Consider the following 19,082-nt stretch of genomic DNA (forward strand, 5'->3'; position numbering starts at 1 on the left):
TTATATAGTACTAAATTTGAATGAACTTGCAGGGCTTTGTGGTTTTTTATTAAGAGGAACAGATAGTAAAAACTGGAACAATAAAATAAAAAAAAATGATATATAGCTTCAGAAAAGCTGAAATAATGGCCATGACTTGTACAGTTGGATTTATTTTTGTTAAGATTGTACTTAGTTTGAGAGGGGCAATAGTAAACCTTCACTTGTTATCTTTAGGAATAACATAATTTGCCTATATACAAATATGGGCTTAATTTTGGGCAGCTGTATTCTGCAGTAAAACAATGGTCAAGTGAGAGAGAGCTCAGTGGCTCAGTTCAAAACCTTGATAAGATATAACCAAAAGATATAGTTTCCTCTCTACACCGTTCACTTTCATTGTTCAGAAAACAGCAGCGTCATCATTTCAATAAAAACGCTCCATGGGCAAAAGGGAAAAAAGAGAAAAGAAACCACCTTCAGTGTAGATCGTGACAAAAATGCCAACTATTCCTTTAAAACGGTTCTTGAGTAGTATATAATCTTCGGTCTCAGAAAGTGAAACGACAATTCAGCGGGAAGTGTGTAAAGTTTGGACCGCACTGAGGCGTCGTGGTTAATAACCTACAGAACTTGTGACTATGAGTGAGCAGGAAGGAAAATAGAAGTACAATTTCGTTCAAGTGAGCATAATGAGCGAAAAAGGTTGCTGTGATTCAGTAGGCGAGTGTTTTTTCGACTACTACACGTCAAAAATATTGGTAATAAGAAGTAAGAAAGTGGGAACGCTGAATCGGTTCACTCAAGCTTTAGTCATAGCCTACGTGATCGGGTAAGTTAACTTGTTCGTATAGTAAATACATAAAAAGCACAGTTTACACTTCAGTGTGATGAAACCGTATGCTTAAATAACTTCCTTGTTTGAATACAGGTATGTATGTGTTCTTAAGAAAGGCTACCAGGACACGGACACCGTCCTCAGCTCTGTCAGCACCAAAGTAAAAGGCATTGCACTAACAAATACCAGTGAGTTGGGTGAAAGGATCTGGGATGTGGCTGACTACATCATCCCACCTCAGGTAGTCCGTCGATTTGACGAAGTGGAGGTACAGGCTAGACGAATTAAATGCCCACTAACCTCACTGGTTCCACCACCTTCATGGGTTATGAAGAGGACATGGCTGCACCTGCATGCTCAGACATTCTATTGTGTTCACTCTTTACTCAAGGGCTGTGTGCAATCTTTTGGAATACACACAGATTTTGAACAATGTTTCTTGGGAAATCAGTGTTGGGTGTAACCAGTATGCTTTAATGATCTTAAACCAGTGGTTTTCAACCTTTATAGGTCCAAAGTCATTCAGACTTTAGTCAATATTTTTCCACTTAGACTAAATGTTTTTGCTTTCATACTCATTTAATCATAGAGGCTGTCAAATAATTAAACTTTTTCAAGTAATTTCAAATAGTTTTTTTTTTAAGTTAGAGAAACGAAATAAATATATGAACTTAGCTAAACTCGCATTTCATGTTTCAAAAGAATGTTGTTTTGAAGAGTAAAAAAAAAGAAAAAAAGAAGAGTAAATATACCACACAATTTGCCTATACAAATTTGCTAACAGTTGCACGCTGTTTTAAATAATGTCAATGATAACTCAGTGGTGCTGAGTTTCTCCTGACTATTAGATTTTGCATTTAAATTATTAATGATTTAAATATAATTTATTTGAAATAATGCCAATACATTTGTTTGATAAGTGTCCTATACACTGTTGTTTTTTCTTTTTACTTTTAATTTTTTTACTTCATCAAAACTGCACATTAAACATTTGACCATACTCTTTACCGATGGCAGTGAATGAAATTGAGCAGTTTACACCGTCTTTAAGGGAACTAAAAGTGTTCATGCCTCTGGCATTATTCAATGTATGAGGAAGTATATTTTTAGTTTATAACTTAAAATAACATGCTTTTGAATGTTTTAGGAGGATGGATCATTCTTTGTGCTGACCAATATGATCATCACACCAAATCAAACACAGTCAAAATGTGCTGAGGTGAGTCATAATGGTTGGCATAGTTCTCTTTTGTCACTAACCTGTTCAAACAAACATTACTGGCTGAAATCAAATACCAAATACTAATAAACTGAGTTTAATGAACTTGTACACTTAAATAATTTAAAATAATAGAGAAAAAAAGTCAGCTAAACTAATAAATAGTATACTAACTAAATACTGCTAAAATGTTCTGTCAGTTTCTGGTATCACGTATCTTATTAAACTCATGTTAACTTATGTAACTTAGAATCCGACCCCAGCATCCATATGCACTTCTCACAAGGACTGCAAAAGAGGCTTCAATGATGCTCGTGGAGATGGTATGGCCCATACATTACATGCAGGATGACTCTAACTGTGACTAATGATTTTTGCAGTCCCATCTGTTTAAACAGCAAACATAATTTTATATAAATATAACAATGCATTTTTTTTAGGTGTTCGGACAGGCAGATGTGTCAAATACAATGAAACAGTGGAGACTTGTGAAGTGCTGTCCTGGTGTCCTTTAGAGAAGATTGTTGAACCCCCAAAGTAAAATCATGTGTGTGTGTGTGTGTGTATTTTTGTGTGTGTGTTTGCATATATATATATATATATATATATATATATATATATATATATATATATATATATATATATATATATATAATAGAGAGAGAGAGAGAGAGAGAGCATTGCGCTATCAAGCGTAAGGTTGGGGGTTTGATTCCCCGGGAACACATGATAGGTAAAAATTGATAGCCTGAAGCACTGTAAGTCGCTTTGGATAAAAGCGTCTGCTAAATGCATAAATTTAATTTTACATTTAATTTTAAATTTAATTTTATATATATACATGTATGTATATACTGTATATATGTATGTATAAACTATATAATGTTGGTAATTAAGTTTTATTTCTTCTTGATGTTTCAGTCCACCACTTCTGGCAGATGCTGAAAACTTCACTGTGCTCATAAAAAATAACATTCGTTATCCCAAATTTAATTTCAACAAGTAAGCTTTTTGAATGCATTATTTTTTCTACTTAGATATCTGCCATTGTCTTAACAGAATGAAACATGCTCCTTGTGTCCTTACAGAAGGAATATCCTACCAAATATAAATAGCTCCTACTTGACACAGTGTGTGTTCAGCCATAAGACAGACCCTGACTGCCCTATCTTCAGACTCAAAGACATTGTTGAAGAGGCTGAAGAGGATTTTCAGACCATGGCAGTCCATGTTAGAGACTTCATTTATGTTAGTCTGACATTGCTGAATTAAATCGGCTAATATTAGAATTTGTTAACAGCATTTTGTGCACTTTTTTTCCCGCCTTTTTCTTAGGGGGGAGTGATGGGAGTGCAGATCCTGTGGGATTGTGACCTTGACATGCCACAGAGCTGGTGTGTGCCTCGCTACACTTTCCGCAGACTAGATAACAAAGACCCTGAAAATAATGTGGCCCCCGGATACAACTTCAGGTAGGAGGTGTTTGCACTTATTAAAAGTGGTTTCTGAGAGAAAGTGAAGGTTGCATTTTAAATGAGTTTGATTAAATCTCTACAGATTTGCTAAATATTACAAGGACAGCGATGGCACAGAGACTAGGACACTTATCAAGGGTTATGGTATTCGCTTTGATGTCTTGGTATTTGGCCAGGTGAGACACTTCTTTATTCTTTCTAATGTTACAAGTTATGCAGGTTAGCATTAACTTAGTCGTTTAACACATACAAAGTAATTAACTTAGTCGTTTAACACATACAAAGTAATTTTGTTTCTAATACAGGCAGGAAAATTTAATATCATACCAACACTTCTGAACATAGGTGCAGGCTTGGCACTTTTAGGCTTGGTAAGTATGTCTTAGTAAGTAAGTAAAAACTTTTCGGTGTATATTTCAGTAACATCTCAATCTATGCATCTATAGAGTCGTTACACTGAAGACAGGAGTAATGACTGCTGAAAATTCAGCAGCAATCAGGAATAAATTATATTTTAAAACATTCAGATATAAATCATTTTCTTTTAAATTGTAACACTTGTTCACAATATTACTGTTTTTACTGTGTTTTTTTATTAAATCTATGCAGCCCTGGTGAGTCTAACAGACTTGTGGTCCATTTCAGGTGAACGTTATCTGTGATTGGATTGTCCTGACATTTATGACAAGAAAGCAACATTACAAAGAGCAGAAGTATACATATATGGATGACTATGGACTTGTGAGTATTTATGGCCTCATTGAGCATCCAAAATGTTTACTACACCTAACTTCTTAATAAATATATTTGGTATTTTAACATACACCAACCAAGGTAACTTTCTGTAATTGGTTATTTAAAATAGTGCTTGTGCTTCATACAGTAGTAGTTGTTTTGTTATTAAGAAACTAACATGAGGTATTTCTTTCAATTAGTTATCCAATGAAGAAACATAGAAGATCTTCCGGCTACCGATTCAAAGCTAATTCTTTGTAAATTTCCTCATGAAGTTAATGTATTTCTCAGGTTTACCAAATGAAGGATCAACGTTATAGTGAATAAAAAATATATTTGGATGAAATTATCAGTGTGATTGATTTATTCGCTAGCTTTGTGGGTTCTGTGGGCAAAAAAAGACACATAAATGTCTCTGGAAAAAAAAGAGGAAAATACTAATGTTATAGAACCATTGTCGAGCCGTCGTTTGTTCACCCTTGGAAGTTTACCGAGGTTCCCTTGTGTTGGTCGAGAAGCACTACGAGTAAAGCTTGCATCCAGCAGGGGTCAGTAGAGAAACGCACACCTCAATGTTCCTAGTTCAGGAGGAAGATCACAGCGGCCTTTTTTTTCCTCCTCCTGCCGTTAATGCACGATGGCGGCCGCGTTGAGAGGGAGTCTCGTAACATTGGCCAAGGTGAGTCTTGATAAACGATTCCGTCATTTGCTCAAAGTTTACAATGACACATATCCCTATTTTTTTTGTCTGAGCCACACGGCCAAATACAAAGACTAACTGGGAAACGAACAACGTTGTTTAGATGCGTAAGGCAAGTCTGGACTTGAACATATTGGGTGTAACTTTATAACAGTATAAGGAAAAGTCAGATGATATCTCACAGGAGAGCTCCGTTAGAAGTTTTCTGGATGTAACTTAGAAATTTAAACAATTCACCAAGACTTGATATCCCTTACACGGTGGTACACGATGTTATATGGTAAAACATTGATATGTCATTGAACATCTTGCATTAATTATTATCCTTATAACCCTATTTTGGATATACGTGAATGAGCAGAAAGTTACTTTTTACGTTTTTGTTATATAATGTCACGATGAAACTTGAACAACAGAAAATCATCGATTGACAGGGCTGTCAGTAGTTTTGGGAATTGATGCAAAGGGATGTGTTCTCTTTATTAGTAAACTTAGCATTTTAAAATATTGGCTGATTAATTGGCCTGACCGATAAATTGACCTTTCACCACCTGTAATCAACTTTTTCCAACCATACAGGTGGTTCACACAAACCCAAAACAAAAGTATCTGTGACCCTTCAGAAATAACCGCCATCTTTATGATCTGATTCCTGACCCCTCAGGGTCTTAGTGGTGTCCGGTTGCAGCCGTTGTGCGTCCGCTCTTTGAGTGTGACCTCCAGTCAGAATGTTTCGGAGAGTCCCCCGGCGCGGGCCGACAGCACCTTCAAGGTCACCATGCTCCCTGGAGATGGAGTTGGACCTGAGCTGATGACTGCTGTCAAAGAGGTTTTCAAGGTACTGATGCTCATTCTCAGTTTTTTCAGACATGAGTAAACTTTAACTCTGAATATGATACAATAGACTTTAGTTTATAGGGTTAAACATCTGATCTTTACTGGTCTTCTCCTCCTCCTTCCTCCTGTGTTCCAGCTCATCCCTCTCTCGTGTCTTATATTTGTATCTCACTTGTTCCTAATGCCATTTTCACCTCACTTTCTAGGCAGCAGATGTTCCTGTGGAGTTTGAGGAGTTTCACTTGAGCGAGGTGCAGAACATGGCCAGCGAGGAGAAACTGGAAGAGGTGTTGTCCTCTATGAAGAACAACAGAGTCGCCATCAAGGGTAACATTTCTAACTGCCGAACATTTCATACTATTTTGGCTGTCAGTTTAGCATGTTAAATTAGTGCAGGCTTATTGATGTATTTACAAATGCTAATTTGGCATTTAAAATAAATGTTGTTTAGGAAAGATTCACACTCCCATGGAGTACAAGGGTGAACTGGCATCATATGAGATGAGACTGAGGTACTTTTTGATAATATCATTGCTGCTTTGTGCTGCTCATGGTTCTGCTAGTTTTTGATCAATATATTTCTGTGGTATGTTGTGCAGGAGAAAGCTGGACCTGTTTGCCAATGTTGTTCATGTGAACAGTCTGCCTGGCTACAGCACTCGCCACAATAACCTGGATCTGGTCATCATACGGGAGCAGACCGAGGGAGAATACAGCTCTCTGGAGCATGAGGTACGTTCTCACATTATTTATTTCTGTGTGTGATGCATATTTTTTACAGTATTTATATTATTGATAATCTTCTCCTCCTGTGGGCTGTTGACCAGAGATTTGAGACATTTTGAGCTGAACTCGAGAACCAGTGCTAATTTTTTGAATCAAATTGTATTTTGAGACTATTATATAGTTGATCCGTTTCACATATTGGGCTGGAAGAATTACAATCCGGAAGTGGATTAAAATTTAGAAAAAGCTGAATTTTCAGCAGCCATTACTGCAGTCTTCAGTGTCCTATTCTAATATGCTGAAATATTTCTTATTAATGTCCGTGTTAAAAACCAGTTGAGCTGCTTAACACTTTTTTTTTTTGGCAACCGTGATATTTTTTGTCAGGATGCTTAGAAAGAACAGCATTTATTTGAAACTGAAATCACTTTTGATCAACTTGTCACTTTAGATCAGCGGTTCTCAATTCCAGTCCTCGCGCCCCACTCCTCTGCACATTTTGAACATTTCTCTTAGCACTTCAGACGTTTGTTCTATCCGAACATAAGTACCCTGCGAAGTGGACATCACAGGATCCAGTTCAGTTTCCAGTTCGAAGTAGGGGTGGGCTATATCTCGATATTTAAAATATATCGAGATATTTTTTACAGCAGGCAGATGTCTACTGTAGGGCCCTATGATTTTCGCGATGCAGAAAACGCGGACGGAATCGCAGAATTTAGTCATAAAAACGGAATTTACAGTTTAACGTGGAATGTCACGGAATTTGTCAAATTTTAAATTAATCAAAAGTAGGTCATTGCACTCACATCAAATCGCGATATGGACTAATATATGTAAATATTAAGTCGAAAAAGTCTATTTAAATATGAATCCTACATGTTCTGCGTGTCTGTGTTAATGAATAGCACAGAAGCGCGTCTTCATTCATTAAACACACTGAAGCGCGCGTGACACTCCGGTGATTTCACCATATGTTGTCTCACTAAAAGACGATGTGAACACATGAACAACATCTCCAGAACTGCACTGAGAGTCACTCCATGAGCATCTGACCGTTTGATTTGAGTAAAACTACCGTCATTTCACATCATAGACTGTATATCACATGCATAAAACTGTAAAGGTAAACCCGTCAAAATAAAAGTATTTGACAGAAATCTATTAATAGCCTATTACTAATTATTAGTTATTAGCCTATTACTAATTATTACTATTATTAATCCATTACTAGCTATGCACATTCAGCAGAATGTACATAGCCTACTACTACTACTATTAAAATGAAACAAACATAATTTAAGGAATAATCACACAACTTTTCTTCCATGTATTATTTTTAATAGTAAATCCCTTTTGTTTACCAAAAAATAAAGTTTGCTTAATTTCAATTATTAAAAGATAAATTAAATGAATGTTTTATGCCTTCATTTTGATAACCAGAAAAATGTGAATACACAATTTCAGAGGGGAAAAAAATTTCTCATAAGGCTATTTTAAGAAAAAAATGTAACAAATTAAGTTGTTTTTATGCATTTAAATAATTACACCTGCTTAAACACAGAATTAGATAACAATAAAACATATGAAGAAAAAAATAAAACATTTCATAGGGCCCTAAACATGTAATATTTGGCATATTTGGTTTTACAGTAGTTTTTGGGGGGTTATTTTTCCTGTAAAGATAGAGATATATATCGTATATCGAGATAAAGCAAAATATATAGAGATATATTTTTTGCTCCATATCGCCCAGCCCTAGTTCGAAGTGAACATATATGTTCCATTCAAAGTAGATTGAAGTGTGCGAGACGTGAATTTAAATTGTATTAATTTAGAGAGGTATATGATGTCACAGTTGTCCGTGTGTAAAGACGCTGCGCAGAACGAATCAGTGAATGAATGATTTCCCCTGCTCAGGGAGTAGGGAACAATGAACAATGGGAACTAGAGGTCGGCCGATATATCGGGCCGATATTTGTCATTTTTTAATATATCGGCATCGGCTTGTTTAGTAGTGCCGATTTAAAGTCAGGCACGTCGGCGGGCAGCCCCGTGTTATTGTTGCAGTGGAAAGTGCTGCTGCGCATGTGAAGGACCCCAAGCCAAAACTTTTGGAAGATTCAACAACAGTCCTTGGGAGATAAAGGTAGTCAGAGAATTTCACTCTGTAAATGGGGTGGAGAAGCTGGCAGCTCTTACAAACACTGCAGCGTGATTGAGGGCTACGTTACTCCGCCCCGCTCACAGACAGCAGCATGCTCGGAAAGACAGCTGTGCTGGAGCTGCCCAGAACCGTGAATCACATTTGTTCAGGAGCATGGTTTGATGCAGACAATAGCCAGGTTTCCATCCAACTCATTTGTATTTAGGGATGTCAGTATTCTATAATTTCCATGATCGATCGTGATTCGTGGTGCTCGTTGTATTTTAAAACGCAACTGCAATGTTTTCAAATGACACTAGAGTAGTTGTGCAACGGACCATTGATCCGTGATCCATTCGGATCAATATCTTCGGTTCAGCACACGTGACCCACGGATTGATTTATGAAAAAAAAATAAAATAAATAAGTTTCGCATGTTGAGTCCACACTCAGTGGTCATGGCAAGCGGAGGAACGGAGGAGCTTGAACACCCCGCGCATTTTGGCTTCCCTGTCAGATATAATGATGAAGGAAAGAGGTTAGTGTAAAAACGTGACGGTGCGTAGAGCCACGTTACGACATCCCCTAGCGTACCCACTTCAGCGAAAAGATTGTGCCAGATCTTTATGAACAGGAGAAGAAAAAAGTTGTGGATGAACTATCCCGAGCATGCTCTGTTGCGCTCACGACAGAAGGGTGGACGTCCAGGGGGACGGAGAGCTATGTGATGATAACTGCTCACTTCATCACAGCACACAGGGAGATGAGAAGTCCGGCTATGTTAAAAAGAAGATATTATGTGCCCTTTAAGTTGATTTCATATATTTTAATTTAATAATTTAATGTTAATAAAAAAAGACAAAACGTATGTTTATTTGTCTTGGCCTTTTTTTTGTTTTTTTTTCTGATCCGAAAAATGATCTGATCCATACGAGGACGAGCGAGCGCGGGTTCGACTAGATGTATTTGGAGGTTATTGCTCACGTCTCGTTCTGCACATATCCAAATGTTTCCATATTCGCAATGTATCTGAATGTTAAACTATAATATTTTGTATGTTTTTAATGTAAACTAGACAGAAAAGGTCATCCTCTTCACATGAGCAAAAACGTCCTTGGCATAACAGCAGAGTGGACCGGTATACTACAGTCTATTTAAACTGACCAGTGTAACCTTTTAAATGTTTGGTTGACTGTACTTTATTTTAATAATGAACAGACTGCAATGTAAGTTTGAAATTAGAATGCTTTAGATGTTCTGTGTCATTTATACAAAAACCCAGATGTTGCTGGTTGCTAGTGTGTTTGCAGCACTACTGTTGTTTATTTTTTTTATATTTAATTTTTTATATTTTTCAGTTTAATTTATTTTTATTTATAAAATTGTATTTATTTAAATGTATATTTAAGTTTACATTTATGCTCCAAAAAACTTGATAAATACTCTAAAACTTTTATGTAAATGATTGACACACACACATATATATATATATATATATATATATATATATATATATATATATATATTACCTGTTTTATATATTTAATACTTGGTTAACTTTGGATAATTTTTTTTTTTATTTTAACACCGTGCACTGCACAAAATTAAGGTTCGAGAGATGGTTCAAGTCAGTGCTCAATAAATCATGATAAGTTTTTGAAATGTTGTGCATCCACTTATTATTAGTGTGACATTTTATCGGCCCTAAAAATCGGCAGCACATATTGGCCATCAGCTGACCCTGACCTCTAAACATCGGCATCGGCTATAGAAAAACCCATATCGGTCGATCTCTAATGGGAACACCGTTCATGCATGGAGCTCACTTCTAACGAGCTGATTATCTGAATCAGGTGTGTTAATCGAAAGGTTGTGAGTTCGAGTCCCGGGCCGGCAGGAATTGTGGGTGGGGGAGTGCATGTACAGTTCTCTCTCCACCTTCAATACCATGACTTAGGTGCCCTTGAGCAAGGCATCGAACCCCCAACTGCTCCCCGGGCGCCGCAGCATAAATGGCTGCCCACTGCTCCGGGTGTGTGCTCACAGTGTGTGTGTGTGTGTGTTCACTGCTCTGTGTGTGTGCATTTCGGATGGGTTAAATGCAGAGCACAAATTCTGAGTATGGGTCACCATACTTGGCTGAATGTCATGTCACTTAACAGAGAAACGTGCAAAATATGCAGAGCAGTGGGGCTTGAGGATTGGAATTGAGAACCGCTGCTTTAGATCAATTTAATGCACTTTTAATATGACATTTAATGCGTTAATAAAAGTATTTGTTTTTAAACCTGTTGTGTACATCTGCATAACGAGCACCTCTGTGTTTGTAGAGTGTTTCAGGAGTGGTTGAGTGCCTGAAGATCATCACCAGGGAGAAATCTCGGCGTATCGCTAAATTTGCGTTCGACTACGCCACCAAGAAAGGCCGCAGCAAAGTGACCGCTGTCCACAAAGCAAACATTATGTAAGTATGTAGGGATTATTCCAGCATTCGGTTAAAAGCTAAACACACAGACTCGCTCATCTAGAGTTCTCTTCGCAGGAAACTCGGGGATGGTCTCTTCCTGCAGAGCTGTGCAGAAGTGGCTGAACTTTATCCCAAGATTAAATATGAAAACATCATCATTGATAACTGCTGCATGCAGGTATTGTTTCCAGTCTTTTATTATTAATGATCAGCAAATAGAATGGCCTATATATGTTTAATTAACATATTGCTCTGTGGCCCACAGCTGGTGCAGAATCCTTATCAGTTTGATGTGTTAGTGATGCCAAATCTCTACGGCAACATCATCGATAACCTGGCAGCAGGGCTGGTGGGCGGAGCCGGCGTAGTTCCAGGCGAGAGTTTCAGTGCAGAATATGCTGTGTTTGAAACGGTTGGTGTCTAAATCCTGTTTTTCATTCCTTCGTTCATTACACATGAACCGTAACGGTTTCAGACTCCGAATAAGCTGCTTTGCAGTGTGTATGAAGACTTAACAGTGTTCCTGTCTTCTTGTGTTTTCAATCAGGGTGCCAGACATCCCTTCGCTCAGGCTGTTGGCAGGAATATCGCAAACCCTACTGCTATGCTCCTCAGTGCATCCAACATGCTGAGACACCTCAAGTGAGTCTGCCACTGTTAATCCAGCATTGATATTCCATATTTACTTCATATCTTGTTTAACCTTTAAATTGTACCATTTATTGCCGTTTTGACTTTTTGTTTCCATTAATCATGGTTTTCAGATTTAATTCAAGCAATTTGTTATCTGAATTACACATTACATTTTAAGTTACTTTTTAAAATGTATCCAAATAGAAAACAGTCGCTTAAATTGTAATATTGCACAATAATACTGATTTTAACTGCTTTTTTGATCAAATAAATACATTCTCAGTGAGCATAAGAGACTTCTTTCAAAGATCGTGTTAATTATTGTAAACTTTTGATCAGTCTTGGTGATTGTATTGATGTGTGTGGGTTTTTTCTTTCAGTCTTGAGTATCACTCAAACATGGTGTCTGAGGCTGTCAAGAAAGTTATCAAGCAGGGCAAGGTAAGAGATGATTGTGTGTTTGTTTGTGTGTTCAAATCTGAATGGGAGAGAGAGGTGTGTTGTGTGGATGATACTATATGCAGCTTACATGAGTGTAGGTTTTGTTTTCTATGAGTTCAAGATTCACAGTTTGTAGGTGATGGATGTCTGTATAGTCTTGGTGGCATTGGTTTTCATCCTAATTGGTTGGTTTTCCTTTTCATCTGGCTTGGGATGAATGACCCTAACCAAAGAACAGTACTATATCTTTAACCCTGAAACACTTTTAATAAATAAGAGTTTTAGCCCATCCAGTTTTTTTCTGCATTATACTTTGTGTTTGTTATGTGAACAGTTGGGGCTTTTTGGTTAGTTTTGTGGTTTGAAATTCTGCTGACTATCAGACATCATCTTTCCTTATTTTATGACTGTCATCTCATTTAAAGACCTCATGTCATAGTCTTTCATTTTAGATATGACACGTTTATTTTTTTTTTTGTATTGAAAGAGTATGTGGAATATATCGAAGGACTCATCAGTAGGTCTCATTTGTTACAATTTAAAACCAAAGCAAAGTTATCTTATCATAAACAGTACGTCTGCAGCATTTATTAAGCTTAATGTTAAATGAAATTGAAAGTGACGTGACATTCAGCCAAGTATGGTGACCCATACTCAGAATTCGTGCTCTGCATTTAACCCATCCAAAGTGCGCACGCACACACACACACACACACACACACACACTCACACACTGTGAACACGCACCCGGAGCAGTGGGCAGCCATTTATGCTGCGGCGCCCGGGGAGCAGTTGGGGTTTGGTGCTTTGCTCAAGGGCACCTAAGTCGTGGTATTGCCGGCCCGGGACTCGAACCCACAACCCTACTCTCTAACCACTAGGCAACGACTTCCCACAATTCCCAAATTCAACATTGACTGTACTGATATATTTTTTTTAAATGTGTCTGTTTATATTAGTTAATGCGTGAACAGCATGAACAGAAAATGTACTACTGTATTAACAAACAGCAAAGATTAACCTTTTTGTAAAGTGTTACCAAAAAAAAAAAAAAATGTTGCATTCACACAACTGAAGACATTTATGGTTTGCTCTTGCTAGTTGAAACGCATGGTATTTATAATGAAGAAATTGCGGCAACACAAAAGTCCAAATCTGATTTCATGGGGTCTTGAATTTATTATCATCATACATTCAGTTCACTGACACGGATGTCCCTCGGTGTATACATATTCAGCTCTAGCTTCGGCATTTCTAAAATGTTTCCTTTAATACAAACTCTGTCATGCAGTCAAACTCTAGGCTTCAGGTTTGTGCTTGTCCTTTAATTCTGATGTGGTCTTCACCTTCCCTTTCTCCACTTTTGCTTCTCTGCCGTCACATCCCGCTCTGGGTGATTGTGACTGTGTGTATTTGTGTGTGTCCCAGGTGAGGACGCGAGACCTGGGGGGTTACAGCACCACTGGTGACTTTGTCCGTGCGGTTGTGGACAACCTGCGCCATCGGACTGTTTGAAGATGCTTGCCATTATCTATCCCGGATCACCCTATACATGCCACTTCTGATCTGAATATGTTCAAAGATGATTTTAAAGCAGCCCTGTCATATACTACATTATCTTTCCTCATTTCATTTTCTCTCCTTTTTCTTTTAATGCATCCATATGTTAATTTTAATTTCTGTTTGTCACAGTATAAATCTTTAACCTGAATTATAGTTGTTTAAAAGTTTGGGATTGGTATTGTTTCAAAAAGATTATTAGTTTTTTTTTTATTTGATCAAAATACAGTAAAATTCTGAAATACTATTTCAGTGAGAATTTTCCGTAAAGGCTAAGCTGAACGTCACATGATCCTTCAGAAATCATTGTAATATGCTGATTTGGTGCTTATGAAACATTTCTTATCAATGTTAAAAACTGCTGATATTTTTGTGGAAACTGATGCTTTTTTCCAGGATTATTTGATGAATACAAAGTTCAAAAGCAATTATTTCAAATAGTCACCCCAAACTTTTGAATGCTAGTGTATTTCTGACATACTGTGCTTCTTTGTTCACTCCAGTTTTAAGTTTAAATTTAAGTTTTAGTTATATAGATAACTTTAGTTTCTTATTCCTGCTTCTATAGAATGTCCGTTTGAGGCTGGTCCTCGTCGAATTGCCTTTGTGATTCCAGGACCTCTGTGAATTTGAGTATCAGCAAGTTTGCAAAAGCCATTAGGCGTATTGCGACTGAAGTGCCAGTGGTGTTTTTTCCCCTTCTTAATGTTACTAATGTAAACCTTGCTAATCAAATCTGCTGCTTCCATGAGTCAGATGGGCAATTCTTGATTTCATGATGCAGATGTTCTGGACAAGAAGTCTGCTCCGTGCCATTGCTGACTATCTGTGGAAATGATGACTGACTGAAACCAAAAATGATGTCTCTCTGCCTATCAGGCATTTTTAAATGACCTCAGTCATTGCGGTACTGATCTAGTTGTCTTCATATATTTCTAAGCTCAGCACCTGTAGTATTAGTATTTCACAGTTTGGCGAACCATGCATTTCAATTACACAGATATCTCAAGGTCTATTCATGCTTTAAATGAACTGACCAATGTTTTGTCAGATGTGAATTTTTATTCTTTTCACTGCCAAAAAAATAAATATGTGAAACCAAAAGGATTGAAAAGTGTCACGTTGTAGTCTCTGGTATTAATGTGGATCGATCGCTTGCATTGTTTGAAGGCCTTCATCCTCATTTAACATTCACAAACTGGAAATCAAAATAACAACCATCATACTCTAAATGTGCTGAATGTTGAGAAGTGTGCGTGTGAGGAAAAACTGTTAAGTTATGGATTTTTTAAATTTTTATATATATATATATATATATATATATATATATATATATATATATATATATATATATATATATATATTAGGTGCACTATATATATCCGTGCAAACAGACAGAAGAGTATATTATGTAATATATAAAAATGATGTATAATATTTTATTGCTATTTTTGGTGTAGGTTCGCACCTCAGACCTGGGAGGCTACGCGACAAGCGATGAGTTCACCAGGGCTGTCATCTCTAATCTGGCCGTCTAAAACACAAATATCAGTTCAACTCTGTTGATCCAGCCTTTCACATTTCCTTGCCTCAAGCCTTGCTAGTGGCCTAACTTTCAAACTTTCACATAGTCTTAATATAGAGCACAAGTGTTGAAACATTCATATGTTGTCTCTGTGCAGATCCACTGATGTAACAGACTGTACTGCTTTACGATGCAGCTTAAAAACTTGGTTATATTTATTTAGATATGCATTACTTAATTGCAAATGTTGCCTGTTCAAACATTACCACTAATAAAAGGTTATGGAATAATCTGGCAAGCATGTTGTCTTTTTCAGTGATATTATTACACTAAATAAATCTGTGCTGTACATAAATGATGTCACTCCCACAAGAGAAATGTTCAATTATTCGGCTACAATGATTGTTTACATGGTTGAAATGTTATAAATATTGTAAGTATACATTTGTAGAATAAAACAACAATGAATATGCCAGAATAATGTTATATATATATGAGATTATTTTGTTTGTTTTATCAATGATGAAATCATTATGCAGTGGAAAGAAATGGTTTTGAGACAGAATATTTCCTTTTAAGAATGTTGGCTCATTGTTATTAATAACTGTAAAGTTTCCCTCAAAAAATATCCGGTGTCAATATTAACAATTGACAATAAGATGCTAGTAAAATTAGTCAACAATAAGCACGTTTTTTGCACAGCATTTATTATGTTACTTAATAAAAATATAATTACTTGTGGTTCATGTTAGCTCAGTTTCATTTAATAATGTTAACAGATACAACTGTTGATTTTAACATTGTATTAAATGTTGAACATAACATTAACTAAGATTAAGATGTTTTACATTTATTTTTCATTGTTCAAGTTAAACTATACAATTAACTAATGTATTATTTTCTATAATAATAATACATGTTTTTAAATCATCAATATATAAATGTCTTTTAATAACAGCCTAAGATGGATTCCTGGAGCATCAACCTAGTTTGGTTTGCTGAATTTAAGGTGTTTGGAGCAATTTACCAAATTCCCAGATAAACCATCAAAACACTTTAGACGTAATTAAGAGGTTTTATATTAATTTATTTTTATTATATTTTTATTCACACCTAATCCTTGGCCAGAACACCTGTGTCAGACTGCTTTCTAACGCGTAATACAACAACCGGCCGCAGGGCGGCGCATTACACCTAAGACCCTCCCGTGCATCCCCTTTTCCTGGAAGCAAGTCGTCCGCCAGATGTCGCGGCGTCTCTGCGTGGGAAGAGGAGAGGAGGGGCCTGGCCTGGGAATCCGCTGCTTCCCATTCCAGGCGCAGGGGCACAATATGGCGGATTAGGAGGCGAGCGACGCGCCCGGATACAACGAACAAATCGTGGGATAACGATTCCCAGTGTCGCGGAGAAGGCAGGAATATAGGCTTTTTGGAAAGCTCACGCACAACTTTTTAAGACTTCCCGAGACATGCATTTCAGATACCAGTGAGCGCATTCGTTGCTTTGCCCCACTCCAAATTGGCTGTCTGTCCGAGATCATTCCTATCACCCAGGCCCCCCACCCCGAACACACTCTTGGTTCCTGGGGTGTGGAGACAGGGGCCGGGGAAGTGGAAAACAATCGCACTTTATCTGGAACACCAGGCTCCGTGGCGCGGGACAGGGCTGTCAAGGTGAGTTACATCGCTGCTTCTCGGAGTATATTAACAGTGCAAACTTCTGTTCATCGCCTCAGTTTGTCTGATACCTATGCCTTTTCAATCAGGTTTTTTTTACGTTAGTGGGTCGTCTAGCCAAAGAAAGCAAAGCCCTTTGTGGCACAACCGAGACCCAGGCGCAGGTTTATGTAACGTTTACGCACCGTGCAAGGATGTCTTGGGAGCGCACCCAATAATGTTTGAAGCAACGAGAACATTTGCCGAACTAGCTGGGAGGCAAGGAGGGAAAAATGAGGGGGTTGGGGTGGGGTGGTCTGCCGAGAAAAGGGAGGGGGAGAGGAAGAGAGACACGCATAGCTTTTAGTGGAAGTCAGGCAGATTGTGCGCCAGAACGCAGGCGTGATTTCTGACTGGATACAATACTTCACTTGATGCATCGTCCCAGTTTTAGTGGTTTCAGACTGGATACGTTGTGAAAATATAAGTAATGTTTGGATGACCAAAAAAAAAAATCCGAAACTGTTTACTTCGTAGCAGTCTGATTTCTGACTTGATTAATAATTGCGACGTGAATGGTTCTAGGCTGGATGCATATTAAAGATAATAATGCTTCTTGACTGGATATTGTTCTAATATTATAAATGTATAACTAGATACAATACAGGATATATTTGAGCAATATCAAACCTTTCTGGACACCTAGCAATATCAGTGTTCTCAGACTGAATATATTGTAGCAATATAAATAATTTTCTGGCTGGATATGCTGTTTCAATATCAATAGGCTATATTTTTTTTCTGAAAACAGTTCTGAATGTATATATTATAGCAATACGAATATTTCTGGTTGGATAAATTATTGCTATTAATGGTTCCAGACCAGATAAATTGTGGCTATGTGAATGTTTTCTGACAGGATATATTGTTTTGATATATCCTAATATTATTATTCAGATTGGATACTTTGTAGCAGTTTCTACGTGGATATGTTGAAGCATTTACATTGTAAATTGTACATGTACTAATTTTTCATTGGATATATAAAAAAAAATTTTATGGTCTCAGACTAGATGTATTGTGGCAATGTCAGTAGTTCCTTAGTAAAATATGAATGTTTTCTGACTGGATAAATTAAATTAGTAATGGTACCAGGCTGGTAAATTGCAAGTCAATGCTAGCTAACTGGATGGTTTGTAATGTTAGGAGTGAGCAACTGACTGTTTACATTGTAACAATATAAATGATTTCAGACTGGATAAAATGTAACTGCTAATGTTTCCAGACCAGATACACTGTAGGTATGCATATTCTTTCTGTCTGGATACATTGTAGCACTATTAACCATCCCAGACTGGATACATTCTAAACACTGTTAACAATGACGGATGGGAAGACAATGGGAGTCCAGTGCGTTCGCGTCGCACGCTGTGGCCGCTGAAAGTGAACATATTGATCAGCGCTTTGTCACTACATGTTTTTAAAGAGTGGGCTGTGTTTATAGAGAGAGGAGGGGAACGCGAGGGACACAAACACAGGAATTATGTCGCTCAGACGTCCAGTCAAGTCGCTATCCATTGTCTTATCTTGCTAATAAGTTTTCTGTTTAATAAATCTTAATTTTTGCTTCCATTCTGTCTTAGTTTCCCCACCACTGCAGTGCTAGCATGCCTAGAGAATACTGGATTGAATCTAGTCACTCATCACACTATAGCTTTAGTCTCTTTCACTGAATATGTGCCTTTTATGAATGGTCACATTTGTCAAAACAAAGGTATGTCTATATGAAGAGACTTTCTATATTGTATTTTTACATTTTGAATGTGTAGGAGAACCTTTGAATAGCTGATGCAGTGCACATTCAGTATTTATGATACTTGCTGGTTATTGTTGAACCATGGAGAGTGTACAGTACAGGCTAGAATTAAAATATGAATACTGATGCATTAATATTGTCAAGTTGCATTTAGTGCTGTATAGCAGCTTTGCAGTAATAAACACAAAAAACGTGTTAATGTTGCAAAATTCATACATTTTGAAACTTGAATTTTAGCTGTAATGCAGCTCTACAGAAGGCCATAATGTCATTATTCAGCTCAATTCAAATTCAATCACAGTGTCAATGTTGCAAAGTAAAAAAAAAGAA

General features: G+C 37.2%; 3 protein-coding genes across 5 annotated transcripts in view; all 3 read left to right on the top strand.

Annotated features, from left to right (window-relative positions):
• Window positions 1-370: 370 nt before the first annotated feature.
• On the top strand, window positions 371-4,592 carry p2rx4a (purinergic receptor P2X, ligand-gated ion channel, 4a). 2 transcript variants are annotated; one of them, XM_059526129.1, is made up of 12 exons: window positions 371-811; window positions 911-1,085; window positions 1,965-2,036; window positions 2,287-2,359; window positions 2,477-2,573; window positions 2,958-3,038; window positions 3,125-3,266; window positions 3,372-3,508; window positions 3,594-3,687; window positions 3,817-3,882; window positions 4,157-4,252; window positions 4,447-4,592. In XM_059526129.1, the coding sequence occupies exons 1-12, from the start codon at window positions 672-674 to the stop codon at window positions 4,465-4,467; spliced, it is 1,194 nt and encodes a 397-aa protein (XP_059382112.1). In that variant the 5' UTR covers window positions 371-671; the 3' UTR covers window positions 4,468-4,592. The 2 variants fall into 2 exon arrangements, with proteins under 2 accessions (XP_059382112.1, XP_059382113.1); XM_059526130.1 differs by having other exon boundaries at window positions 374-811; window positions 911-1,058.
• Window positions 4,593-4,780: 188 nt separating this feature from the next.
• idh3b (isocitrate dehydrogenase (NAD(+)) 3 non-catalytic subunit beta) lies at window positions 4,781-15,574 on the top strand. Of its 2 annotated transcripts, none has more exons than XM_059526133.1 (12): window positions 4,781-4,925; window positions 5,611-5,784; window positions 5,990-6,110; window positions 6,235-6,295; window positions 6,383-6,515; window positions 10,986-11,119; window positions 11,198-11,300; window positions 11,388-11,534; window positions 11,670-11,764; window positions 12,136-12,196; window positions 15,217-15,367; window positions 15,402-15,574. In XM_059526133.1, exons 1-11 carry the CDS (start codon window positions 4,884-4,886, stop codon window positions 15,292-15,294), a joined length of 1,149 nt encoding a protein of 382 aa, XP_059382116.1. In that variant the 5' UTR covers window positions 4,781-4,883; the 3' UTR covers window positions 15,295-15,367; window positions 15,402-15,574. The 2 variants fall into 2 exon arrangements, with proteins under 2 accessions (XP_059382116.1, XP_059382114.1); XM_059526131.1 differs by lacking the exons at window positions 15,217-15,367; window positions 15,402-15,574 and adding exons at window positions 13,625-14,008; window positions 14,174-14,860.
• Window positions 15,575-16,507: 933 nt separating this feature from the next.
• Window positions 16,508-19,082, top strand: part of LOC132117087 (receptor-type tyrosine-protein phosphatase alpha-like) — a 37,927-nt gene continuing 35,352 nt past the window's right edge. The window contains exon 1 of the mRNA XM_059526140.1: window positions 16,508-16,954. The gene's annotated coding sequence lies outside the window, so the exon portion shown is untranslated. The remainder of the gene's footprint in view (window positions 16,955-19,082) is intronic.

This window comes from Carassius carassius, chromosome 36 (genome assembly GCF_963082965.1).
Source record: "Carassius carassius chromosome 36, fCarCar2.1, whole genome shotgun sequence".
Taxonomy (NCBI): Eukaryota; Metazoa; Chordata; class Actinopteri; order Cypriniformes; family Cyprinidae; genus Carassius; species Carassius carassius.

What these genes read in the sequence shown, in the direction of transcription:
- idh3b (XM_059526131.1), top strand. Translation starts at nt 4,884, where the DNA reads ATGGCGGCCGCGTTGAGAGGGAGTCTCGTAACATTGGCCAAG. An exon ending in GTCCACAAAGCAAACATTAT is followed by an intron (nt 11,120 to 11,197) that starts GTAAGTATGTAG and finishes TTCTCTTCGCAG; the next exon opens with GAAACTCGGGGATGGTCTCT. An exon ending in AAGTTATCAAGCAGGGCAAG is followed by an intron (nt 12,197 to 13,624) that starts GTAAGAGATGAT and finishes TGTGTGTCCCAG; the next exon opens with GTGAGGACGCGAGACCTGGG.
- p2rx4a (XM_059526129.1), top strand. Translation starts at nt 672, where the DNA reads ATGAGCGAAAAAGGTTGCTGTGATTCAGTAGGCGAGTGTTTTTTCGAC. An exon ending in AAGATTGTTGAACCCCCAAA is followed by an intron (nt 2,574 to 2,957) that starts GTAAAATCATGT and finishes TTGATGTTTCAG; the next exon opens with TCCACCACTTCTGGCAGATG. An exon ending in GCCCCCGGATACAACTTCAG is followed by an intron (nt 3,509 to 3,593) that starts GTAGGAGGTGTT and finishes AAATCTCTACAG; the next exon opens with ATTTGCTAAATATTACAAGG.